We start from the raw sequence: 27601 nt of genomic DNA on the forward strand, positions 1-27601 counted from the left end.
AAAGACTGGAAGTGGATGGGTCATTACACAAAGTAAAACTATTTCCCCATGTTTATTCCTCTCCCCTACTGTTCCTCACAACTTCTTGTCAACTGTTGCAAATGGACCATTTTGATTACCACTACAAAAGTTTTTTTTTCTCTCCTGCTGGTAATAGCTCACCTTAACTGATCACTCTCATTAGAGTATGGATGGTAACACCCATTGTTTCATGTTCTCTGTGTAAATATATATCTTCCTACTGTATTTTCCACTGCATGCATCTGATGAAATGGGCTTAGCCCATGAAAGCTTATGCTCAAGTAAATTTGTTAGTCTCTAAGGTGCCACAAGTACTCCTGTTCTTTTAGTTTGTTCTGTGTCTCAGGTGTGTGTGTGGGAATCTGTGTCTGACCAGCGCCTCGCATGGCAGGGTCCTGGTCTGGGACTCGGGCTCCTAGACTCTACTGCAGTGCAGATAACAGGGAAAGATGCTCCCTGCCAGAAGCACCCCTCAGCAGAGAAGTCGTGGCATTATGCACCAGCTGTATTATGCACCTCTGTGCACCTGAGCAGTAGCCGAGAGGCATGATAGTGGCATGCTGCACATCTGATAAGGGCAAATAGGGAAAGAGGAATCCTTTAAAACCATCACTCCCCTGAGCCAGGCCGTGGGTTTTACACAATTTAAAAGACAGGGTGGTGCCGCTCCCCGCAGCTTATTTATCCCCGGACGGGCTCTGCACCCCATCCACATATGGAGCAGTACATGTCTGCATGAATGAGAAGCTAACTCTGCACGAGTAAACCTTGTAGAATCTTGCCCTGTATCAGCCACACATGGTGCCTGTGCCCTGTACACGGACGCAGAAGCCCTATTAAATTAAAATGCAGAATGTCTCCCATCTCATTTCTTTTTTCTTATCCGCTCCCCCCCTTAAAAAGCCCAGGCAGTTTGGGCTGTGAAACCCAAATGCCTTTTGCAGCGCCAAGCACAGATCCCATAAGTAATATCCCAGTGTTGGAGAATAAGACACTATATGAAGTAGACGGGGAGCTATAAAGACGCTTTAAAAGGGGCAATAAAAGTTTTGGGTTTCATATCGTCTTACCGAAGAGGAGAATAACAGAGAAGCAGGAAATTTCAGTAGCAGACATGACAAAGGTCACAGCACTCAGACTGCACCTTAGACAAAAACACCTACTCTTATGAAAACAGCAAGAATTTTTGGCAGAGGCTCAAGAACTGTTACAGGCAAAGCTCTCTACCGCGCTAAAAGGTTACAAGAAACTGTTTTGTCTACGTTGCTGTAAATGTTTATAATATTTCTCTGCATTTGTATTGCATGGGATATCCTGCCTCTGAGATACAGAATTCGGCTATTGTGCCTCTCATAAGAAAGCCTGGGCTTTGCTTGGTAAAGAGGAGAGCGGGTTTGCTTTGTTCTGTTATCTGTTTATTGAAAATATTGGCACCCATGTTAGGGGGATTGCACCATGGGTATTGTACTGCATGTCAGCAACGTATGTGGGGCCTGATCCTGCACTATTTAAACCAATGGGAGTTTTGCCTTGATTTCAGTGAGATTGGGATCAAGCCCTTATGGCTGAGTCCTACAGTCCCAGCTCTGCCCTGGCATAGGCACATCTCCCTTGACATCAGTGGGGTCGTATTCTGCTCTCTCGACTACCTTGGGGCAATTCCACTGCCGTCAGTAGAGTTGCACTGGCATAACCAAGACCAGAATTTGGCTGGGTAAGCATCACAGAAAGCAGCTGCTTGTGTGGGCCAGGGGAAGGGGAAGCTCCCAGAGACATTGGGGGAGATCCTCCGTGGCTGAAATGGCTGGTGAGCACCTTGCTGACACCAGGAAACAGACAGAGCCACCTTGCTGCCATCTGTGCCTTTGAAAATCTCTCCCCTAGTTTTAAAGCTCAGCAGCTGTATTTTTGAAAGTGGCCTGTGCTTCCGGCTGCCTCAGTTTTTGGCTGTCCAACCTTGAGACCAATTTTTGGAGGTGCTGAACTCCCACTGGCTTTAACCAGACTAGGCACCCATTAAAATCAGGCCCAGGATGTATCCAGTTGGGCATTCGAAAATGGAGACATGCAGAATTAGTGGGCTCTTTTGAAAATGTCCATGCTTGTGCTTAAACTGGCTGAGGCCCCAGGCCCTGCTGTAGCAGTTGACATCCCCAGGGATGCTTCTGCTGTGCGTTCCGAAGACGGGCAGTGGGGTTTTCTCACTGGGGCCCCAGACTTCAGGCCCCTGACATCTGGATGTTTTGCCATGTTTTTTCGTTTTGTTTTGTTTGCCAAAGTCCTCTGTGCATTGGCAAAACAGGGACAGCCTGGGCAACAGCAGAGCCAGCTTCCCCCATGCCATCCTCCCAACGTAGAGGGCTGCTTTTAAGGCCAAGAAGGTCCCACACTGTCCCCTTCACAGCATTTCCCCTTTAGCAACAGCAGCATGGAGGGTGGGTGGGTGGCTGGAACAGATAGAGATGAAATTGAAGAGTAGTTTGTGCAGAGTGGTTTGCAATGTCCCGAGCAGTGGGACATCTGCTCCTTCCCTGGGGTGAATTATCCCACACTCTTTGAGAGCTCCCTGCTGGGAAATGTCCCCGGATGGTCAATGTAAATTTTCCTTTCTGCTTCTTGTTCTGGCTGACTCTCTCCACGGTGCCACCCTCGATAATTCTTCTGCCTCCTTTGTGCTTTAAACTGGCGTAGGGTTAGTCCAGCCCCCTTTGATGCTGCTGCACTGAGCTGGCATGTTTGCATGAAGCTTTCCAAAGGCACAAATGGGAGGTGGGGTGAGGGTGTGATTTCCAGATGCAACAAAGTGATTTAGGAGCACTGGTGTCCTTGACTTTCACTGTGCTCCTAAGTCACCTTGGTGCCATTGAAAGTCTCACTCAAGGCTCCCAGCTCCCACTGATTTTCAGTGGCAGCTGGACTCCTTATCTGTCCTTTGTGTCTTTTGAAAATCTTCCCCTGAGCTCCTTTAGCCTCTTTAAATATTTATCTCCTAATCATTTTGAATAAAGGGTCAGGTTTTTTATAACCTTCTGCTCTTCTGTGTCCCTTTTAAGGAGGCAGTTGCTATTCCAGAGCCCCCCTTGCCATATATTACAGCAGTTGCTAGGGTAAGTGCTTTTTTTCCTCTTTTTTTGGAGGTTTGCACAGTCAGTGCAGATCCCTGTTGGATCAGCACATGGGGAAAATGTCCCTTGCCTGGTATTTTATTAATATGCAATAGACCAGTTAACTTTTTGTTATATCACACCTAAATACAGGGCAGGTGTGAGCAGCAGCTCGGTCGGCTCATGCAGCTCTGCCGTGCTTTCGCTTATTTGCCCTGAGTTTGCCAAATTGCTTGTTTGTTTGTTTTAAATACAGAACATATTTTGAAAGCATGTCTGAATCCTCTGCTTTTATGGATCCATTTGTTTCCTCGCACTCAGGAATCATAATACATTGCATTTATGTAACAACTCTTAGCAAGGACATTAGAGTGCTTTGCGCACATTCCGTCCAAGTAATTGGCCATCTCTTACTGTATGTATATAGAGCACCTAGCAGAGGGTGGCCCCTCAGGCCTACCTTAAGAAGAGTACTGTGTCTGTATTTAAGTGATAAATGTCTGTATTTGGAACTCTTTCACTGGCTCCAGTTGATAGACTCAGTAATATGTGTTTTTTTCCTCTAAAAAATATGGCCTATATTTTTTTGAAAGGGACTAGTGATTTTGGGGGCCTAACTTGAGACCATTTAAAGGGGCCTGATGTACAAAAAATACTGAGCACCCGCCCCCGGAAAATCAGACCTCTTTAAAGTGTCTCAAAAATCCCAAAAATCACTAGTGACTTTTGAAAATGGAGGTCTGTAGAAGGCACGTGCTGTTTGGTCCAAATGGGTCCATAATACATGTTTAGTAGAAAACTTTAATTATGTAGGAACTAGTCTACTTCCTTGTGCTACAAGTACATTTTTTAAAGCATTCCGTAAAAGGTTTTCCTCCCCATACCCCTTAAAAAACACAATTGCAGAATGGGCAAGGTAAATGCATGCAAATGGTTACTTTGAAATTATTTTTCTGCAGTCTGCTCATAAATCCAGCAAATTAAACTACAGCTGATGCTCTGCCCAGAGCTCATGCTTATGGTGACGCTGATTGTTCATACTGCAGAAGCATCTAGGGTCCCCAGTCAGGGTTCAGGGCCTCTTTGTGCTAGGTGCCAAAATAATGGCAATCTGTGCTTCAGAGAGCTCACAATCTATGGTTAGGACAAGGTGCAGCAGGTGAGTAAAGAGACAGTATCTGGATCTGAACAGGGGTTGGGAAGTCTTATCATCCCACTTCTATAGATGAGGAGCTGAGCCAGAGAGACCGAGTGACTTGCCAGTGGCAGACCGCAGAGCACCTGCTTTCCAATCCAGCAGTGTAGCCACAAGATCATCCATTTCCTAAGCAGGAGGCTGCGGTCCCTCATGCACGGGAAATATATTCTGTTTGGATGCAGTCTTCTGTTTGTTCACTGACTATTGAAGTTTGCATTTGACACAGATTCCTAAGGGCTGGGCAGTGTTCCTTTGCAGAATGCTCCTTCGGATGCTAGGCAGGAATGCTTATAGTGTGCTGCGGGTAAGAGCCCTCCTCTCCCTCGAATAACCTTGAGACCTCCATGTGCTCTAACAAAGACATCTGAGCCATCTAATGGGCACTCCGAGCAACCTCTAGATGGGAAAGGATCACTTCAAAAACCATGCTTGCAAGAGACAAAATGTGAATGCTTGGTGGGCATGTCTGCAACGGCATGGGGCAACCAGGGGACCCACCATGCTCATCTCTTTGGAAAACCACTTGTATAGGTGTCTGATTGAGTGATAAGCTGGGAAATCTAGCCCTGCATGTGACCCTTGCTGTAGGCACAAGACTGTGGGATGTCTGTGTGTACCTGGAGGCAACAGTAGCATTGGCGGTACCCTGGCAGCACCAGTCTCTCAGTGGCGGCTGGGACCGTTGTGCTTTTTCATTTATTTGTGTTTTTATTGGAAGCACATTCATTTTTGGTTGTCGCCCTGCAAGCAGGAGGCCGCTCTGATGAATGACCCCCATGGAGTTCTGTTCCCAAGGCACCCAGGCTTACGGCAGGCCTTCAATGGACATTACTGTATATCAATATTACTCTAATTGTCCATGACATATAGTCTTGGCTTTTCTCCCAGACAGTCTAAATTAATCATACACTTCTGCTTGAGTAAATAGTCTATTCGATGGGATGTTATAGGGTTACAGCTCTTCCCCGCCCTTCCAGGAGCTTCTTTCTGTGCCTCTAATTTTCCATGTCGTTTACATACTAATGAGCTTCTGTGCAAGCGCACCTGGTGGCTGCGTGAGCCAAACAGGTTCGCAAGCACAAAGTGCCCAGTGTTGCCGCTCACTGAGGTGGAGTGGATTTGGCAGAGGAGAGGATGTAGCCAGGAGCCAAATCCTTCAGCTTCTCACTCGCTTGGGCAAAACTGCCATTGACTTTGCCGAGCAGTTTGGCTGAGTGAGGAGTGAGTCTGAGCAAAGCCAGAGCATAGGGGGTTTGCTCAGTATTTGCAAGAGCTCCAGGGACTAGCTGAGAGAGTAGACGGGAGAACAAATACCTGGAGGCTCTGTGCACCAGAGTTCCAAGCTAGGCTACCCATGTCCCCCACCCAGCTCTGCCAGTGCCCCCGCAGGATCTGCAGAGCAGCAGACTGGATTCAGATCCTCCCTCAGCTAAGGTGTATATAGCCTTAGCTTTCAGCCAGCCTCCTCGGTCATTCAGGGCCATGGCCTTTGGGCCAATAGTCACACTGCTCTTTACACCTGGGACAGTCTCCGTCCTCTCTCCTCCTTCACATTCCTCTTCAGTCAATTCCTCACAAACCTTCCCCTCACCCCTTCTGCACAGTTGTCTTCTCCTGTGTTTGTCTTGCCTTATTTAGGCTGTAAGCTCTCAAGGGCAGGGATCCTGTCTCCTCAATCTATGTAAGGTGCCCTGTACGTTCATGGCTCTCTCTAAACGTCTAATAATGACATTAAGGCTCTGATATCTGTACCCAAATCACAGTGTTAAAGGTTCAGTTGGGCCATACTTACAAAAATCAACATGTTAAACATAATGTTAAGAGAAGCTGTAAATAAAATAGTAAATTTCTAGCAAAAATACAGACTCTGTTATTTCAGTGTTACAAAAAGCAAAAACCCACTCAGGCTTAGCAAATTCACACTTGCAAGTGTGCAAAGTGCAACATTAATGCTCATTTCCAAAGGCAAACGAAATGTGATGCCCCATAGTGATATGTGGCCCACTGAACTCTCTGGGGGAGGCAAAGACCTGCTGGATTTACTCAGTAGCCAATAGACAGGATCACTTGCCAGCCAGGACTTCTCTAAGGTGGACAAAAGTTTCTCTTTGGGGAATATATACACAGTTACGGAGAAAGTTATCAGCTGCCTACATGGACACATGGAAGCTTGTGGTATGAATGATGGCCAAGAGACAAGGCCTTTCAGGTTGAATAGGACCAGTTTTGTTCATCAGCAAATTAAAAATTTGTAACAACCTGCATTTTGGTGTGGGGGGTGGCAGTGGAATTCTTTTCCATCATAGGAAAAAAGGCTTCACAGCTGGCAGCTTGTTTCTGGTCATGATCCCGACTGGAATAAAGAGCGAGGGCTGCATAACTTTTGTATGGTCCTTCAAGGTGATGAACAGTGTCTGTTGAGACACAGATGCCCAGTCTCCAGGCAGGGGGAGAATCTTATCACACGCAGCAGCAGAGAGTGGAGCAATCCAGTTTGGCTGGGTTTCCTGCATTCCCTGCCTTCTTGTTCACCTTGGGCAGCAACAGGACAAAGGACATGGCCAAAGCACAATGGTAGAAGCTATGCACGTAGGTGTAATCCCACTCCTGCAACCAAACAGACCGTCAGTGAGAGTTTCCACTGCTGGAGGATTTGGGTCCTCTATGAGTTCAAGATTTTCACATCTCTGAAATTTTACTATATTTCATATACACACAGGGACAGATTTAATCCCATGGTTCTCTGCCCTGTGACCCCATTCAGCCTTTTTTCCTTCACTTAGTGCTTTGCTATTTGAAATTCAAGCTGTGCTGCTTAGTTGCGATTGGTCAAATAAATCACATGCTATTATTTCTGTTCCCTGACTGGATGAGCAATGGTCTTATAGGGCCTGATCCACTGAAGTCAACAACAGTCTTTCCATTGACTTCAGTGGGCTTTGGATCAGACCCATCAGCAGATTTCTGGTGTGAATGCCTGCTGCAGAAACCAGATTTAAAACGAGTTCTCTGCCACTGAACTTCCATTAGCTCTTTGCTGATGGTTGGATGTGCATGCTGAAAGGTTGCACTCTGAGGGCAACTCATGCTAGTAAAGACCAGTCACATGGATGCTCACAAAAAGGGAAAACAAAAGGGAGGTGGACTGTTTGTGTCACTTTTTGCTGAGCTCTGGCTGGCTGTTGCGGCTTGAGCCTCCTGTGTGGGAAGCTCTGGAGATGTGCCGTGTGCAGTGTCACAGAGATACCAGTATGGCTTGAAGCTCTGAGATTGAGACCATGGGACAGCATCTAGCAACTCAGTGTCAATGCATTTTGAATAATCCTAACGGCCAGAAATTGCAGTACCTCTCATCTAAGATGGTACAGCAACCTTCACCTGCTGAACTTAGACCCAATATGACATGGAATATGCCCTCATGAGGCTGGTCTCTGGTGTAATTTCACCCTTATGGTGTGAACATATTTGCTACTCGTAGTCTCCCACAAAGGAGCTGTGTCCAAATAGGCTCACAACTACCTGACCCAGTGTGGTTTGCCTCCACAACAAGACCAAGTTTCCAAAAGAGATTGGCTTCTGTTTTGGCCAGAATGAATGCAGAGGACTTCTGAAAATGGGACCTTTATTCAGGTGCCTCAAGGGGAGCACTGAGCTCTTTGGAAAATCTTGCCCTTCGAGGAGCATCACTGAGAAATGCTCTGTGCACACGGTCTACCGGTCCCTTCTTCTTTCACCATGTTACAGGCTACCTGGGCAATACTGGCCATGCCCACCAGCCCAGGAATGAGATCCTGAGACCTCTGCCTCCCCTCAGTGTTGAAAAAGGGCTTACAGCCTTAAACAGGCAACGGTGGAAAAGTAAAGTGGATTTAACACCGGCAGATTTGCACATTTCCCTGCTCTTGAATGAAGTGTTTCATTACGCTGCTTAGGAGAAGCTCAAGCACAAGGAAGGAGGAGATTGTGGATGGGGGGCAGGGGAATTTGTGCTAAAGTGACACTTTTACGTTCTGCTAGAAATTGCAATTACTTAAAACTTTGAGAAATAATCCTCTGGCATCCCTGTGAAGTCGTATCGATTTGCTCCCAATGCACAAAATGGCAGTAACACAGCAGCTGAACACATGCTCAGGTAGAGGCTGTGTCAAGAGTGTTATCTCGTTCCTCTCCCCTTTCCTTCATGGACATTGGTGATATAGGTCCAAGTGAGCACTGTAATGGCTGAGTAGTGGCCCCACCCCTTCCTCCTTCAGCAGGATTTCATATGGGGCCCAATCCATTACGTGGCCTCTGCACATGTTTACTGGATTGGGCCCCACACATGATTTAGGCAGATGAATACCCGGCTTCCCCTGGTTCATGAGTTGCTCTGGGGCTTAGGCGGGAGATAGGTCTCCAGACGCTTAGGCTGAGGCAGCTACGCGCACGTTCAGAGTCAGTAACATGGGCACCGAGGAACCTTTCATCTGACACTGAGGTGCAGAGTGACTTAGGTGCCTACAGGGTTTGGTGGGAGTCTTGGGGATTGCAGGGAGCCAGAACAGCCAAAACCACTATTCAGCACAGTGTCTGCTCAGGTGAGCCTCTGGCAGGCGTTTTTGTATGTGAACTGGACACGTGTCCGCTGGCACCTGGACTAAGACCCACTGACTAGGCAATCATTTTAGATGAATTCTGGCCTGGGCTGGATTCGAGCCAGAGATCCTCTTACCCTGGGAATATCCTTCACACCCTGTCATTATCACCGTAATTTATTGTGCAAACAGGTACCTCAAAGAAGAATCTCAGCATGAGTGCTAACGCCCCAAAGCAGAAGCCTGGGCCTATCTGTTGCGTGTAGACGCTCTTGTCTGGGTAGAGGCCTCTCTTCTCTTTCATCTTCTGTAGCTGGAAGGGAACAGAAAGCATGTGAAGCCCTTTCACCCCATGTTCAGTTTTGTCGTTCAGCTTCTGAAAGATCCCATGCAATTAAAAAGCAAACCAAGCAAAACCTCTGATAGTGACTGGCTGGTGGGTTACTCTCTTTGATCCTAAAGTTCTTAATGCCTGGAACCAGACCAGAGGTTCACTTGAGCAGAGACTATGCCGGATAGTGGACAAAAATGTCCTCTGATTAAAACACTAATCCAAGTATTCATTTGTGATCGAAAACAGGATTTTAAAGTCAGCTCTTTGGAGCTGAGAGGGCCTCAGTGCCCTGGAGATTTCTGCCAGAGGCACTGACTATAATTTGGGCTTTAGAAAGTGAACAGGATAACTGAGAAGCAGGCAGTTTAACTGTGGGCTTCCCATCCTTGTATGCAACGGCCCACAGGAATGCCATATATTATTCTAATGCCAGGATATTCTTCATCATTCTCTTTTCATGGGTCTTTCACTGCCAGGCAGGTGTGTCAGCAGACTCCATATGTCCATGTCCCATCTTCATGGTGGCCAATCCATTGAATAGCTTCCCGGCATGAAGATGGGACATGGACATATGAAGTCTGCTGACACACCTGCCCGGCAGTGAAAGACCCATGAAAAGAGCAAGATGAAGAATAACCTACATGGCACCAGTAAGAGAGACGTGTTTGGTTTGAAGTTTTCACAGGACCCTCGGGAATGAAGCAGTCTGGGTAAAGGGACATCTTTATCTCAAAGGTATGTTGGTTTTTCAGGTTTGGGGTGTGAGGCCTCTAAAATGTGCATGGAGAACAGTACGCTGGGGATGGGTGAGCCATGAGATTTCTATGGGTTGGGCAGGAGGCTGGTCTTGTGCTTAAGGCAATGGATGGGGATTCAGGAGCTCTAGGTTCAATTCCCATCTCAGTCACAGACTCCCTGTATGACCTTGGGCCAGTTACTTAGTCCTCTCTGTGCTTCAGTTCCCATCTGCAAAATGTGGCTGGCTGCTGCATGTCTAGTTGTAAGTCTTTGGGCCAGAGACTATGTGTTTGCATTGTACACTACCTAGTACCATGCAACTCTGATCTTTGTTGTGGCTTCTAGGGGCTCTGTAGTAATACAATACATACGAATAAAGGCATATTAGCTCTCTGCAGGGCTTTAGGTGAAGGTTAGTGACATTATTAACTTGGGACTTGGCTCACTGAATTTCCCATGATGCTTGGTGCTTACACAATCTATGTTCTATCAACTTTACACACACACACACACTCACTTTCATAACTCTGACATGCTCTCTAATAAATCTGACCTGTGGCAACCTATGTTTTGTGGCATAATATACCCTTTGGAAGGCCACTGTTTTCTTGTCACCCCCAGAAGTTGGAAACCACGTTGTGTAGCCTTAAAACAGACTTAGGCCTGTGTTTGTTCAACCAGAATTATGGCTCTGCTGTATCACCTGTTTTTATGCAAATCTTCCATTGATTTCAGGGCAATTTATCAGACCACACTACCTCCTGCTTATTGTAAAAACTCCATAAATATATTCTCGATGACTAGAAACATAAGAACATGAGATCCACTAGAGTGGCTCAGACCAATCAAATCCGGCAATTATCACAAAAGCTTTTTGTTATTTGCTCGCTTTCCGTTTTCATTGAACAAGAAAGGCTATTTATTCTTCTCATAGACTAACCCCATTTCCCTTCTGAATCCAGCCCCAGTGTCATAATGCACAGCAGACTTTGGGTTAGAAAAGAAAATTATTCCCCCTGCAGTGTCTTCTCTGTAGCTTGAAAGCTTTACTGGGAAATTCCCCATCTGTTCTTTGATGGTAGCCTGAGAGGTGGGTACAAGCAGACCTCAGGGCTTACGTGGGACTGATGTGGTGGATAGAACTCGGCAGCTTCTCTGTCCAGAAGTGACATGTAAAGTGGCCAGCTTACCCATTTCACGGTTATCACAAGGACGGCCGTCCCGATTGGTCCCGAGTAGACGCCATATCCCCATCGATCATGGTAAATCCTCACTGCTATAGTGAGCACGCCGAACATCACAAAGGTTGACCTTTTAGGCTCATCGAACTCTGCCAGAGCTGCAAGGCACAAACCAAAGTGAGGATCAGAGCATCTAACCTTCCATTGCTTTGATTTTGCTCCAGATACTTGGTGTTTCTACAGCACCTTCCATCCAAGGGTTCACTTTGGGCTAAACATGGCTGACAGAAGCCCTGAGAATTTGACCCTAACCCCACCCCACCTCTGTTAGGTTGGTATTATTATACAGTGCGTGGGGAAAGTGAAGTATAGAGAGGGAAAGTGGCTTGTCCAATGATGGGCAGGAAATCTCTGGCAGAGTTGCGAGTAGACCCCAGATCTCCTGACTCCCAGACTCTCTGAGGGGGAAAAAAGGGTAATTTAGTGTCTCATGAAAACGTTCTACCTAGCAGTTCATTTTCTTTCTTCCTTCTCAACTGAGGCCAGCTTTAGTCAGAGGTGAGAGAGTCACCTACAGTGCCACACCTAAGATAGCATCGAAGAGCACTGAGATCACCAGAGCTACTTGCCTCCAGGCAAGCAGGGGTTAAGGGGAGGTTAGCAGAACACCTGCCGGAGACGCTGCAAAGCTTTTGCACAGAGAGTGAGAGTCTAGCTGCAGACAGGGCTTTGGTGCACATTTTGGCACAATGGGGACATATTGAGATTCCTAAACGTGTCTTACACAGAGGACACCAACTGCTGTCCAAGAGGATGGTGATTGATTGTTCTCCGTGTCCCTTGAAGGTAGGATGAGAAGTAATGGGCTTAATTTGCAGCAGGGGACATTTAGGTTAGATAGTAGGAAAAACTCTCTAACTCTAAGGGTAGTTAAGCTCTGGAAGAGGCTTCCAAGGGAGGTGGTAGAATCGCTGCCATCGTAGGTACAATGGAGCGATCTAAGACCAGGTAGTTCTAAAGCACCTGGCCCTCTGCACGCAGAACAAACAGGGCTAGGAATATTCATCCAGGCTGATGGCCCACTCAATGCTTTATAATATTTCACGCGGCAGCTTTCCCAGCTGACAAACTGCCCAGGAGCGGATCAGTTAGCACTGTGTAGCTGGCTACCTCCTTCCCCCAAGTCATCAATTACAGACGGAGAGACGCAGTAGGAAGCTGGCCTCTGACATTTTCTGCTTGGCTGTCAAAACAATTAAGGTTTGGAACGGCACAAGACTGCATTGTATTTTACTGGGCAGTGGCACAAAGGGGATATTTCCCATTGTCCCACATGGTGGCATGACATAATTGTGATTATTATTAATTATTTGCGTTACTGTGCTGCCTAGGGGCCTGAGTCATAAGCTAGGACCTTATTGTGCAAGGGGCTGTACAAACACAGGCCCACTAACAGTATTAGCCACGACGATCATTTCTTCCCAATAAAGTGCTATGAGGAGATCCAACTGCAGAAACCTTGTTAATAGTTTAGGCAGAACTTGGGCCCTCTAGTTCTTTAGTACCCTAGCGTGAGACAGGACTTGCTGTGTTATCTGTAGGGAATATAAACTGCACGATTATTTAAGACCTACGGCTGTGCAGACAAGCGCTCACATGGCTCAGAGGTCTCGTGTGTGTGACTTTCCAAGGCACCTCTGCAGAAAGAGACAAAGTGTAAAACTTTTCAAGTGTCTCCGAGATTTAGGAACCTAAGTTCCATTTTCATAAGTGACGCAGGCACTCAAGAACCTGCATCTCATTGAAAGTCAAAGGGATTTAGGCTCTTAAGGGACTCAGTCCCTTTTGAAAATGGAAATGAAGCTTCTAAACCAATTAGACCAGGAGTGGCCAAATTTACTGACCCTCTGAGACACACACAATAATCTTCAGAAGTTCAAGAGACACAAGACACACACAACCAGCCCCAGGGAGTGGCTTCTGTCCCAATGGCCACCTGCAGGGCTAAAGCTCTTAGACACTCCTCCCTGCAGGGCAGAAGCCCCGAGCCGCCCTCCCCTGCACCTGGTAGGCAGAGAATGGGGGTGTGTGGAGGGGGAGCTCCAGGAGCCACACTTTAACTGTAAAAGAGTTGCATGGGGCCCATGAGCCACAGTTTGGCCCTGCCTGACTTAGACACTTTTGAAAGGTTAAGATTTCCAACGATGATGGTGAATTTAGCCACACCGCTCCCATTAATTCCAATGGCACTTATGTTGCTAAATTCCCCTAGTTCACTTTGCAAACGCCAACCAAACTCCTGAGGTTTCAGGGGGTGGTGGTTGAATTCACTTTCCCAGGAGATCCTGGGGAACGACATAATCTTCAGTTTTCCAGGACAGGCCAAGGCACTTGAGACAACTGAGCCAGTGGTTCAGGCGTGGTAGGATCTCTAGCTTCCTCCTTATTCTCTTCACTTTGAGCCCTCCGCCTTAACGACTTCACACCATCTTCGACATGGGATCCTGTAGGGCTATTCTGGCCCTATCCATCCTAAGATCTGAATCCTGCTAACTAGCTCCGGACGCAGCATAAGCTGCACAGACACCTGCTTGAAGTTTGGAACCTTGAAGTCGCCAATGCAAGTAAATTATTAGAGGCTTTTGTTTAGCACAGAATCAGGTAATAACTGATTAAAAGTTATGGATCCCAGTGGGCTTCATGCTTTTCCAGCTTATCCAGCTGTGTTATGGCTGTCCTGGATTTGCATTCCAGGAAACATGCCCAAGGGTCTGAACGTACGCATATGTGTGTTCAATCTTTACAAGCAATATGGTGAAAAGTTATCCCGCATTTCAGTCACCACATCTTCTATGTGCTTGGATCACATTTTTAAAGGGATAAATGTCCGCATTTTAATTTGTTTCCCTGCTGGTCAATAGTTTAAACCTCTTAGTTCTGATTTTTTTATTTTTTGTACAATTCAATAATAAAGAAATCAAGTTCAACCTAGCTGCAGCCAGCCAAGATATATAGATTAAATCTCACTTACCTTGAAATTGCTATAGTCTAGTGGAGAATGGCCCTGGAATCTTATTTGCCTATTTTTTTAAAGTCATCTCTAAGGAGAGTACAAACATGATGGCTAGATTAGGAACCAGTTGAACCCTTCCCTTGATACTCCAACTGTTGTTGAGTTGAGCTCAACTATATTTGTGAATAACTTTTCCCATGCTCATTTTAACATACAGAAGGTTTATCATGTTCCTTGTTGTGGGGTGAAGTACTCCTGTCCCCCTCTTCTGTGTTAATGTTGCATAAACTCTGGATTCCTTGGCCTTGAAGGGCCGTGGAAAGCAGGGATTGGCCAAGTCATCCTTCCATCAAAAGAGACCAGAGAGGTGGGGATAAAATGGTCTCAAGGCATGTTGGGAATGTGACTGTGTAAACTCTCACTTGAGCCTTGGGAAGGCTGGTAGAGTTGAGTGATTTGTCAGTCTTTCATGTGACTCAAGGTAGAGAGTATCTATTCTAGAGCTGATTGGAATTTTTTAAATGAAACTTTTTTTTGTTAAAAACTGGCCTTTTTGCCAAAATGAGAAATTCTTGTGAAAAAGTTTTTTCAAAGAATGTGTGGACAGTTTCGGAAAGGGAAAATTTTGTCTTTTGTTTTTCTTCATTTTTCTTCTTTTTTTTTTTTTTTTGCTCTTTCTTTTCCCTTTATGGAAAAGGAAAAAATAAAGCAGAGAAATGGGAAACATGGATGGGGAGAGGAGAAAATGAAAATGCTCAGAACCCACAGATTTTAAATAAAAAAGGGTAGCAAGATATTTTTTCCATTTCCCAACTCACTCTGATATTTCCTCACAGCCAAAATCAGGCCCTGACAAACCAGGGGGATTTATTTGTTAGAAGAAATGAGTTTTGATTTGCTTATGTATGTTTGCCAGAGTTTGAAGAAATGAGCCCTGGCATAAAAAGATGTGCTTAGGAGTTGATAAGGGTGGTGGACATCCATCTGTGGGCTTCTTGGCTTCCAGGGCGAGGAGTGTGGTACAAATACCTAAACAGACCTGTCAAGAATCAGTGCTTGTCTCCAGATCCAGAGCTTTTCCAGCCACTCTTTAGGAAAGGTACTGTCTAATTGTTCTGAGTTTGTACAGCACCTAGCACAATGAGTCTCTGGCCTGTGATGATAGGCCTGAGGCCCTAGCACAATTCAAATAATAGGAATCCACAGCTTGGGTTGGGTTCCGTAAGGGAACATTTCAAGTTGGCTCTGATAGTTGCGTGTCAGAGGAGACAGCATCTCTCTCATGACTGAAGCACACTAACCAGTGTGACACAGACACCACCAAGTCCTGTACCTAAAACACCAACCCACAAATACGGCAACATGTTAAGAACCGATAGACTCATGCTTACCCATCAGTGATACCCAAATGGACAAAGCCGTCCCATAGATGCTGAAATACTCCAGGATATCATATCGCATGAAACACAGCACTGACAAACCAGGTCCATCACATGCATGGTAAATCTATTAAAGAGGATAATACAAAGGCACGTTACAAATGAAAACATGATCATGAAATTTGTTAGTTTCCATTGTAGCTTTGGTCCTTATCAAGCCATAAAGTCTTGATTCAAAGCCCACTGAAGAAAAAGGAGGATCCCTTTGATTTCAGTAGGTACTGGATCAACCCTAAGGGTATGTCCAACACTGCAACTAGAGGTGTGGCTACAGTATGTGTAGACATACCTGAACTAGCTAACTCGAATAACAATAGTAATGAAGATGGCTAGCTGCTCAGATACATAGCCAGGGTCCTGGGCAGGCTTGAACAGCCCAGATCAAATGTATACACGTGTTGCAGTCACATCTCTGATTACAAAGTAGACAGACAGTAAGTCAGCGGGCCAATCAGTACCAGAACCCAGGAGTCCTGATTACAGCTGGGTGATTAATTCAATAATTGATTCCAGAAATGTTGCCTTTATTCCTGTTTGCGAGTTGCCCATAGACAAGCATCCTTTTCGCTAATGAATTCATTGTGCAAAATCATTTGCTGAAAGTCTTGATCTGTGACCAGTTCATTGCCGGAACCTGTGAGTGTTGACCAAGGTGTTTTGAAGGGAGACACAGATTACACGGTGAGCTTCCTTTCCCTAACTCTCGGGATCATGCTTCCGGTGTGAATAAATTCAAAATGGGTTTTCTGGGTGAAATTCTTCCGCAGGCAGGGGTCAGCCCACAACTGATTTACACTGTATCCTAGGCCTTTGTGCTGTTTCTCCGTATAAGGGCAAGTTTCAACCTCTGCAGCATTCCCTTAAAACTCACTGGTTCAGTGAAAGCAGCAGAGAATCCTGTGGCACCTTATAGACTAACAGACGTTTTGGAGCGTGAGCTTTCGTGGGTGAATACCCACTTCGTCAGACGCAGGTAGTGGAAATTTCCAGGGGCAGGTATATATATGCTAGCAAGCAAGCTAGAGATAACGAGGTTAGTTCAATCAGGGAGGATGAGGCCCTGTTCTAGCAGTAGAGGTGTGAAAACCAAGGGAGGAGAAACTGGTTCTGTAATTGGCAAGCCATTCACAGTCTTTGTTTAGTCCAGAGCTGATGGTGTCAAATTTGCAGATGAACTGAAGCTCAGCAGCTTCTCTTTGAAGTCCTGATTCAGTGGACGTTCCTGCCCGTAAACTCATTCGCTACAATATTTGCAAAATGTTTTCATGCCCAATGAGTATAAGCACAGGCAAAGGAAATTCACTGGAAAAATCAAAGGCATATTTGTGGGAATTCTTTTGTCCTAAGTATTTGCCCTACTCTAGTTTCTTCCTCTAACAACTAGACTCCATTAGGTCCCCTCTGCTAGCTGCAAGAGGCTTCTCAGTTCCTGATTTCGTCTCTTACCCACTTGGCAACAAATGGACCTTAAACCATGTTTGCTGGCATTTCTCTCTGGGGATCCCAATATCATTTATGGTGAGAATTGCTGCAAGTCCTTCAGCCCATTCTCTTTTCTATGGCAGCTTTTGCCATTGAGATAACTTTTCCCCCTGCTTGATGCTAGGCTTTGAGATAGGGAGGAGAGAGCTGGAGAGAGCATTTCTGGCTGAAGTAGAAGCACTTGTTTAAGATGGACAGATGCTTTCATTGGTCTGAAGAATTTCCTGTGGGGGAGTCCGAGTGGGACTATACAATGCAGCAGCAGCTGCAACACTGCGTTGCTCGTCCTGACATACTCGGACAGCCCTGGCAGCTGTCTCCCTTTTCTTACATTTTAATATTTTGCATCTTCAGATTATTCTCCCAATCCACCTCCTATCGAAGTCTTTGGCAAGTTTTCTTTTGGCTTCAGTGGGACTTGTAATAGGTCCTAAAATGGTGCCGAATGTATTTACGTGGCATGGTACAATTTTATTAGCCAGTCTGGTAGGTTTTTAGATGCTAGTAGGATTTTTTTCCCCTGTTAACAAGGCTGGTCTTTATAGTGAGGTATGAGCATGATCCTGTGGATGGAGCATTGGACTGTGCATCTGGGGACGTGTGCTATTCCTAGCTCTGCCACTGATGTACTTTGATGATGCTGGGTATGTCACTTAACCTTCCTGTGCCTGTGTTTCCCTACATCTGTAACATGGGCGTAATGATTCTTACTTGCCATTGTAAAGTGCTTTGAAATCTATGATTAAAAAGGCTAAATATTATATTAGTTCAGTTATTGGGCATGGTGGAAGAAATCCAGTTCTGTTCAGGTTCTCATACCATGCTCATGCCCACGGTCTCTTAAAGGTAACTATGCTGATGATGTGAATTCTATTCTGTATAGTTAATCAGTCTGTGTATATAATAACAGAGTGAACAGTTGTGCAAAGTCCTACTCAACTACATGACTAGAGCAAGTGAATTCATTATTTCCGTGTGCGTATGTGAACAAAATAGCTTTCCTACCCCCATTATTATCATGGGAAGGGACGGCAAATAGATTTTCAGTCTAGGCTGGTACAATTTCAAGACTGTTCTGCCAGACTGGGAGGTTAATAATCATCTTCCTTGATAACTCTGTGGCATCTCCCTCAATCTTTCCTCTGCTGCTCCATAAATCCCCCCCCCTTTCCAGCGTTAATTTACACCATAATTCAGCTACTGTAAAATCAGTAATTCCACTTCATGCTTTTATCTAAAATTACAAAACATCAACTTACTTTAAATACAGTTTAAAACCAAAAGACAGGATGGCCCCTTACTAACTGTAATGGACAAACTGACAGACACTACCACACCTTAAATGTGCAATTATGAGAAAGGATTCAAATATATTTTCCTATGATCACTGCTCCGGGTTACCATAAACTGAAGAATCTCATTCAGGATACTCAGGGCAATACCCAGTGGAAATGCATCCAATAGTGGATATTTTTCAGATACGCAATACGTTATGTTCCCTCCCAGTGTATGGTGTTTTCATCAGATTCCCATTAGTATTTCATAAGATTCCTGTTTGTTTATTTGTTTGTTTTTAAATCTTTCAGCCACTCGTATGCTTATATCCCTATGGAGCCTCTGCAGAAAAGGGGTAAAATAGCACATTGCCCACAAAACAAACAGAAGGAATTCTTACCGCAACAAAGAACATAGTGAAGAAATAAACCATGGCTTCCATGTGGAATCTTCGCTTGGCTGCAATACTGATGGTCGGGAGGAAGACCAGGCTGCTGATCGTTGGGAGAAGAAGCTTGGCAACTAAGGAACCCATTGGGGGATAGGTGAAAAATCACAGGAAAACTCGGAGGAATATTATTATTCAGAGGAATAAAACCTTTAAAAAAATCAGTAACAAAGCTGGTTAGAGAGGACTCGGAAGGATAGCATGGAGCAGCTCTAGGTGGGACTACAGAGCGCTGTGAAAACAGCTGTGGCAAGTGTGCTTTAAAATTTAAATGCCCTGATGCTGGGTTCGTTCTAGGTGATGTCAGCAGATGACACGTGCCAGCAGCTGAAGGGGACGATGGCACAGCTGCTGATGGCTTGCCCTTTAAATGGTCTTCACATTCTCTCTCTCTCTTTTTTAACATTCCTGAAACGCATTGGTGCTCAACGGGGACAAATGCCCTGTACCGCCAAGCAAAACACCCTTCGACACGTCTCACCCTTGCCCAGCATTTTTGTAAACAGGCTGTTATGGTGTCAAGAGAGAAGCAACATACATGGGTCAAGTTTTTAGTTCCCACTGAAAGTAGCAGAGTGTACATATGTGTATTGGAAAGGAGAATAGGCCTCATTTGGGCCAGCTAGTGACACAGATTACATGTTGGCACAAGGGGGTAAGGGGGCATAGGAATTCGGTTGTCCCCTCGCATGGACCTTGAATCCAGGAGCCCAGACGTAAGCAGACTGCAGTTTTGCTTTCCTCCACCACCTCCCAGTTTGGCTGGGAATGGATGGATTAGCTCCACCTCCTGAACTCATTGGCCAGGCAGAGGTGTCAGCCTCTGTGTATGTGCTCCTGGGATAGCCCAAGAGTAAATTACCCCCCCGCCCCGCAGCTAGGAGGAAGCAAGGGAAGACTTCTGACTCAGAGGGGTTTCAGGGAGTCACAGCGCCCCCCAGGGTTACTCTTGTTCATTGTCATTTTGTGGATTTTTTAGGTTTGCCATCATTTTTCAGTTAGTGAAAACCAAAAAAACATTATTTTTGGTTTTCAAATAAACAAACCAATTTTTTTTGACAAAAATGAAAAGTTTGGTGAGAAAATTTCCATTAGCTCAAAAAGCCATTTTTCCATTAAAAAAAAAAAGTTTTAAAGAAAAAATTGGGACCAGCTCTGGGAGGTGCGGTTTACATGCCACTCCTGCTCTAGCCCGTTGCGTGTTAACATTCTGAGTACTTTTCCATGGAAATCATTTACTGTAAAAGTATGGGTCACTTTACTCAATCTTAGTAGTAATTGCTTTCAGCTGAAATCATTGGACTGCTCTTGGAGTCAGGTAGAGCTTGACAGAAGAAAGAGTGGCCAAACTTGGCCCTATGAGATGGCACCAGACCAGCTGTTTGTAATGGTTTTATCTGACCTTAAAATCTGTGAACCTTAAATGGACGCGGTCTGTGGAAAAACAATACACATGGGAGTTTTTGTTGCTGACCTGCAGCTTGTGTCCTTTTACTTATCTGAAGCTATTTAAGTTCTAGACTTCACAGTGGCCATGAGGGTATGATGATCCACCACCTAGAAAAGAATGTACCAGCTGCAAAGTCTCCTTCATTATTTTCCTGCAACAAGCAGAGACCTAGGATTGGCTGTAATCCTTCCATAATTTCTCAGGTAGGGTGTTAAGGTGCACCAGTCATTCAATGGGAAAACCACACAGGATTCCAGCAGGTAACAATCCGTTACATGTTCTTGTCTTGTCACGTGTGTGTTCTGACACAGTTAAAATTCATCCTGTTCTTAGTAATGCCCTAAAGCCTTGCACCGTGGACCATATAGCATTTTAACTGCTGGTGATCTGTCTTAAATAGTGGAGCAGTAGAACTTTTCTGAAGGTAAAGAACTTCCCCGGATCCCGGTGTGTTGAATAAAGCTGTATGAAAAGAAACCAAAAGCCAAGCAAACCTTGTGCTGCTAATCTACTCAGTGGCCTCTCTCGTTTATTATGGCTTTTTATTATAGCCCTGTGGCTCCCCTCCTAGCTTAATATCTTTTCCTTGGAACCTTGGAGAGATTGTCAGCATCTTTTCAGTCCAGCTGTTCTTGTGAAGCAGGGAATAGGAATGTAAGGCTTGAGCAATAGTCCTGTGGTTGTGGGCTCAAGTAGAAGATTGTGGGTCATGCTATGAGCTACCGTCTGTTTCTTGTACTGATAGGACAGGCTCGTTATCTCCCTAGAAGAGATCTCGCTGAAAGGGATGCTTGGAATGAGAGTCTTCTCTCTAAAACAATTTAGCCATGGTGGAAGTGGGGAGCTGGTCAGTTTGGTGGATTAATGCATTCGCCTGGCCGCTTTGGAGGTCTATGTCCAAATCCTTTCCTAGGTTACAAGTGGAATGAGTTTGCTGGGTTTCATCCCAGTCCCCTCTTTGTTTGCATCACAGTAACTAGCACCCAGCTTATCCTGACTGGCCATTTCTGTTCTGGAAAGGTGTTGGGGTGGCAGAGCAGTAGGCAATGCAATCTGGGACTGATGTGCATTTGCAGGGCTGTGTGGGGCCACAGACTGGCATGGCAAGGGGTGTTGTGGTCAGGTTTGAAGTGCATTGGGGGCCCAGGGAATGCTTTGGCAGAACTGTTTTCAGGAAGCTTGTTCAAAGTCTGCCCACACAATGCATGTGAATCCCCTGCTTTTATAAGTAATAAACTCACCACAAACATTTTAAAACTTACTAAATCTTCTCCAGTGTTCTCCTCCGAACCAACAAGGCAAAGCTGTAGGGTCGCACAAGCCATGTGGTATTTCTGTTCCCTGAGATGGATGAGCATAATCCTGATAATCCTCTATCTAATCTCTCCATCCTGTTTTCATTACCATAGTTCCTGGGGTGGAATGGTGTGAACACTCCCAGAAAATGAATTTCACCACAAGGATCTGGATGAGTTTTTGCCACGAGTATTTGGGCGTGCCAGCTACAATTGTGTTCTCCATGAGCATTTGTACTAGTGCCATCACACGAATGTTAGTGGGAAGCAAATTGTGCACCTGACCAAAGTGAATTTGTTTAAAAATATGACTGAATATTTGTAGAATTATTTTTCTCCCCACAGTAGTCTTTTCCCAAGCTCTACTTGGAACCTATTGGAAAGGAAACCCAGTTGGCTGATGGATGCTGTAGGTGCCAGCCATGGAAAGTGTTCTACTGAGCAATAAAAAGTACTGTAGTTCTCAGAAGCAAGAAAACATTCCACAGGTTGTTGAATTTTTTTTTTCACAGCTGCAAACCCCGGGCCTGGTTTTGGTTTGAAGCCAGTGCTTTAGGCACCAATGGGGAAAAAAACACATCAGGTTGCACATGTGTTCCAGTGATTAACAAAAAAAAAAAAAAAAAGAACACCAAAGAAAACAGCAGGGCTGGGAAGGGCAGGTGGCTGGGTAACATCAGTAGTTGTAGCCCTGGGACTGCTGCTTAAAAGACCTTTGTTCAAACTACAGCCAATATCAGACAATGTGTTGGACACACAGGCCTTTGTTCCACATGACAGAGGCTACATTTTTTCTCTTTCTTAAACAAGTAGGAAATCTCAATGGATAAGCAAGTTTTCAGCTCATACATTTGATACTCATGGAAAGCAAATTTTAGATTCATTTTCTGTGAGCATTTGCACCTCTTAAACTCAGATACTAAGGTGATGAAAGCAAGATGGAGTGATAGACCTTAGATAACATGGGGTAGGCATGAGAATAAAATAGGGCAGTGGTTTTCCACCTGTGGTCTGTGGACCCCTGCAGACTATGTCTAAGATTTCCACAGGGGTCCGCACCTCCATCTGAAATTTTTTAGGGGATCCACAAATGAAAAAAGGTTGAAAACCACTGGAATAGAGGATAATTCCTGTGCAGGAAAGGCCTCAAACTCAGCTTAGGACCAAAATATTTATTTAGATCAGTGATACTCAGAGGCTTAAGAGCAGTAATTGGTTCTTTAATGTGCCTCCTGTGGCTCTTTGCAGCACATGATATTAAAACATGGTCTGATTTAATTATTAACCAGTCTATGTTATTAACCTATCAAGACGCTTTTACTATGTTATCAAACAATTGTCGTTGATAAAATAATAATACTTGGTCAGTCATTTTTCTGTAAAAATTATGTACCCCTTTACCTTGATATAATGCTGTCCTCAGGAGCCAAAAAATCTTACTGCGTTATAGATGAAACCGTATTATATTGAACTTGCTTTGATCCACCGGAGTGCACAGACCTGCCCCCCCGGAGCACTGCTTTACTGCGTTATATCCGAAGTTATGTTATATCGGGTCGTGTTATATTGAGGTAGAGGTGTATATATATATAATATATAATGAATTCACACTGCTCTGGCTCTACTTCTGAACCCCTGGAGGCTTAGATTGTAAGCTCATTGTGGCAGGGACTATGTATATAGAATAGCATTCTGATTTTGGTTGGAGCCTCTAGGCCCTACCATGCTGCAAATAATTTAATATGATGATGATAATGAGAGAACCACAGAGGGGCCTTTGTTGTAGAGCGTTCATCTAGATTTTAGAGTAGCACCTGTGTTAGTCTGTGCATCCGAAGAAGTGGGCTGTAGCCCACGAAAGCTTATGCTCAAATCAATTTGTTAGTCTCTAAGGTGCCACAAGTACTCCTGTTCTTTTTGCATCTAGATTTTGAACACCTCTACAATAGGGGATGCTGGGATCTGAATTTTGGTTCAGCCCAGATTTGAACCCAGTTGTTCACATTCCAAGCTCTCCCCAACATTTCTGGGCATTTGAGTTCTGGAGTCTGGGCTCAGGCGCATCTATTAAGAACTACAATGTAACCATCCATGGGGCCAGTTGCTCAAACTGGCTGAGAACCCACCCCTTTGGATTCCATGGGACTCCACATGTAATTGCATGGGAGTATGGTGCTTTTGGCGAGGCCCTTAGTAACTTGCCCTGCATAGCAGAATCTAGCACACACCATTGCTAAGGTTTTATTAAGCCTTGTTGTTGCTCAATGTATTCTGCCAAGCATAAATAACTAACTTAAGGCTGGTTGGTGCGGGTCCTCAGAGCAGAACCTGAACAGCTACCCTTCCACCAGTAGGTGGGGCTCTAGGCAACAGGAATTACTGTGGGTGATTCATTTTGGTCTGCTACAGAGAACCATGTAGCAGCTGAATGCTTTGTGTTGAGATGCAATCCTGGTGTGCTGCATGGACTCAACCACATTTTGGGTTTATTTTGCAGTGTCTTTGTTTCCAGTACATCTTTCTTCTGTGTCCCCCCCACCTGTCAATCAGGCAGAAGATCAATGTTATTTTGCAATATGGGTAGATACGTTTGGAATTTCTCTAGACTGTCCTCTGTCTTTGCAAGACAGTTGTCTGGCTTTTCCATTTCTTCTCAACTCCAGCTGTCACATCTGTTTTCTTGGAATTTTGAAGCTTTGGTGTTCCAGTGAAATTGAATCTTCAGTTGTTCCTTAGGGAATGGAGCTCACTCTCATTCTGCTTCTGTTGTTATGTGCATCACATCTTCATAAACAAAGCATTGAGGTTTATTGGGCTTGCATCGTCAATCAGAAGTATTTCCACTCAGCCAATCAGCTAAGTAGTAATTTTCTCTTTGGCTTTAACTTATATTAGAAAATAATATTTTCCTGCCTCCCTGGAGAGGGGAACATAACAGTATCTGATTAAAAAAATCTCGCATTACATACATCGCTCTTTGGGGCTCAGAGCCATTGCAAGCACCCAAGGTGTTTGTGATACTTAATAAAAATATAATTTACATGCATGCTCCAGCATAAGGATCACCAGAAATACACAAGCTGACAGGTGTGCTTACAATGCATTCAGAGATCCTTTTTGCAGGCACAACTGTGAGCTAATGAACCTTGACTTCTGCTCTTGCCAGTTTCTCTTACATAGCTCTGCCAATGCACCTGTGTCCTTCTTTTTTTTATTAGTGGAATAAATTGCCACTTAAAAACCTACATGCCCTGGAAGGTCTGGCTTCACTCTAGGTAGCTTTAGCTGAATATCTGCCCTTTAAATCCCCCCTCTTCCCAATTCAATAAGCCTATTATGCAGTCCACTTTGTTTCCCCTTCTTAGGCACAGACCGTTTCCACGGTTCACTTTCCCCCACCCCATTCAGTGTCCTTTGTAACCATGGCAATTTGTCCAGAGGAGAGGGTTTTTTTGAGTCACAAAAGTTTTCTGTCATTCAGACACAGGGTCCTTGGAACGGCCTACCCCCTCCCTCCCCCCCCCCCGCGCAAACATCATTAAACAAAAATACTCTGTGCAAACAGTACTCCCCACCTCAATAATGGTTCCACGTCATCCCCCAGATTTCCATATCCTTTGGCCATTGTTCAATACGCTTGACAGCCGCTGCCCAGGACAGACTGGTGCTGGGAAAGCAGAGGCGCAGCATCACAGTTATGCGAGGATCCAGGAATAGGATAGGGCAGGAGACAGGAGTGAGGTGAAAGGGCAGAGCTGGGTTGCTGGGGGTAATTGGAAGGCAAGATGCATAGGCAGAGCTGTGATCGGGAGTGGGTTGCAAAGGGTATTAATAGATTAGGATTACCTACCCATGCTTTTAATCACTCGTTTTCAGGAGCCCCAAATCTACCCCACAATCCCCAGAGCTAAACTGTTCATTAGCGTGCCTACATGTTCCTGTCAGAGCCCTACATGTACATAGGGTGACCAGACAGCAAATGTGAAAAATCGGGACGGGGTGGGGGGTAATAGGAGCCTATATAAGAAAAAGACCCAAAAATCGGGACTGTCCCTATAAAATCGGGACATCTGGTCACTCTACATGTACAAACCACTTCCTCACGAAGCTGAAGCCACCATCATTTTAGATTGAACTCACCATCCAGGGCCCATTGGCACTGCTTCTCTGTCAGCTGCAGGGGCACGGGAACCTCACACACAGGTTAGGGATCCAGCTCCTCCAGAGAACAAAAGATCAGAAGCACAAATGTCTATTGTGTTATGACCCCTTTGGCACTGTTGTGCCACCCCTCCCCTGTCCTCCTTTTGAAACCCCTGTCATGGCACCATTGCATCCTGTCTATTCCCTGCTGCCAGAGCAGATCATTGTGAGAGACCCTGAGGCTGCCCGGGGTAACACCACAGGCCCAGAATAGGGGAGGAGCAAAGGTGGCAGTTGAAAGCCCCCTGAACAGTCACACGAGAGTCAAGTCCCTCTGACAAGCCTGTTATAAAGGCTTAGCATCTAGGTAGCCCATTCCATCCTCAAAACACCTCTCATGCATTAACTCATCAACTCTTTCAGACACCCCTGTGGTGAGGGAAGGATCATGAACCTCATTTTACAGACAGGGAAATGGAGGCACCCAAAAGCCACAGAATGAGTTGGTGCCAGAGCTGAGGAGCTGCAGGCTTTCAGGTGGGTAGGCTTTTGCTATCATTCCCTTTGCTTTGCATGGTGGAGGGAGGGATACTGTCGCCCATGACGGTGTGGCTGATAGACACTCTTCCTGCCTGGGTCTGGGTTATGGGATGCTGCCTCTCCTGAGATAGGTAAACTCACTCAAGCCAAGAGTAACACTTGCCAGCTGTCCACATGCCCAACGCTGTGGCTGATACATCATGCTTGTTCCTGTGCTCTCGCTAGTTATGCATAGCCAGAGGTAATGATCTAACATGGGGCTACTTTGACCATGCGTGGCCATTGTTCAGGAGCCTGAGTCTGCGAAGATGGAAGGATGTCTGGGCTGAGGGAGGCTGGCTGCCTCCCCACTGGACACTGAATCTTTATGAAAAGGTGTATTTCTAAAGCACGTATACCAATGAGGTTGGTCTTCCTCTTGACGAATTTGCAGAGTTTTTCAGATGAAAGTCTGTTTTTGGTCTCCTCAGAGTAGGTTTATAAGCACTTGGGCGCATGCGCTCGCTCCCTAACGTGCGCTCACACACACTTCTATCTTCTCTCATGCACTCAGACGCTCTTTCCCCGCTCTGCTCTAGGCCACTTGAAGGTAGGTGACTCAGGCCAGCACAGTGACCAAAGGCAACATCTTACTTTTAGTTACATTTATAGTGGAAGGGTGCATTGGCCATGCTGATAAACATATTGGAGAGCTACCTATACCAGACCTTTTCTTAAGGTCCTGTGGTTTGATTTTAAGCCTATAATTACCTTGACAGTGTCCCATTGGTCCTGTACAAATGAGGGTCGAGGCTGACCTGCGAGTGCCTTATTCATGTTATCCAAGGAGATCTTTTTTTGTCACTAGGTTTCTGTTGTTTGTACCCTTCTGGACATTGCAGCTCCTTCGAGTGTCCATCTTAGCTGCTAGATTCTGAGGTTCTCTTAGCACAGAGAGCAAAGAGAGAGCTGACACTAGCCTTTGAGAAAGGGAGATAGGCGGGCGGAGGCTGGCCTTGTAGGGGTGGCCTGGATCCTTCAGAAGAAAGACCCTCCAGTCTCCTGAAAATGCATCTCTCTCTCCTCCTCTTTGCCTCACTAGTGACAGGTAAGAGCAGGTTCCTATACTGAGATATAGACAAGTCAGCTTTGCCCAGGGCTCCCTGGGACAATCCAGGGCAGGTCTGAAACAGTGTCCCCCAAAAGAAAGTGCGAACCTTGTAATAGCCCCTTAGCCTCTTTGCTGACGAAGATGCTGAAGGTAAAAAATAATGAAGGATCCTACACTGGGACCCAAGGGCCTAGCTTTAGCCTCTACCCGCCCCAGCAAAGATGAGATATCCCATCCCCATTGTCATGTCCATCTGAGCCCGTAAGCCTTTCATAC

At 45.4% G+C, this 27601-nt stretch overlaps 2 protein-coding genes across 4 annotated transcripts in view; one reads left to right on the forward strand and one right to left on the reverse strand.

Moving 5' to 3' along the window:
• Nucleotides 1–6093: 6093 nt before the first annotated feature.
• On the reverse strand, nucleotides 6094–19024 carry MYMK (myomaker, myoblast fusion factor). Its single transcript, XM_032767480.2, has 5 exons — nucleotides 18760–19024; nucleotides 15555–15669; nucleotides 11160–11308; nucleotides 9094–9210; nucleotides 6094–6930 (listed from the first exon to the last, which is right to left on the reverse strand). Exons 1-5 carry the CDS (start codon nucleotides 18892–18894, stop codon nucleotides 6784–6786), a joined length of 663 nt encoding a protein of 220 aa, XP_032623371.1. The 5' UTR covers nucleotides 18895–19024; the 3' UTR covers nucleotides 6094–6783.
• A 5679-nt stretch (nucleotides 19025–24703) lies between these two features.
• ADAMTSL2 (ADAMTS like 2) overlaps nucleotides 24704–27601 on the forward strand; it is a 57603-nt gene continuing 54705 nt past the window's right edge. For 2 of the 3 annotated variants that reach the window (XM_032767652.2, XM_032767650.2), the window contains exon 1: nucleotides 24704–26232. The gene's annotated coding sequence lies outside the window, so the exon portion shown is untranslated. The remainder of the gene's footprint in view (nucleotides 26233–27601) is intronic. The other variant, XM_075060708.1, reaches the window with a different exon arrangement.

The sequence above is a fragment of the Chelonoidis abingdonii genome, chromosome 24 (assembly GCF_003597395.2).
Source record: "Chelonoidis abingdonii isolate Lonesome George chromosome 24, CheloAbing_2.0, whole genome shotgun sequence".
Classification (NCBI taxonomy): Eukaryota; Metazoa; Chordata; order Testudines; family Testudinidae; genus Chelonoidis; species Chelonoidis abingdonii.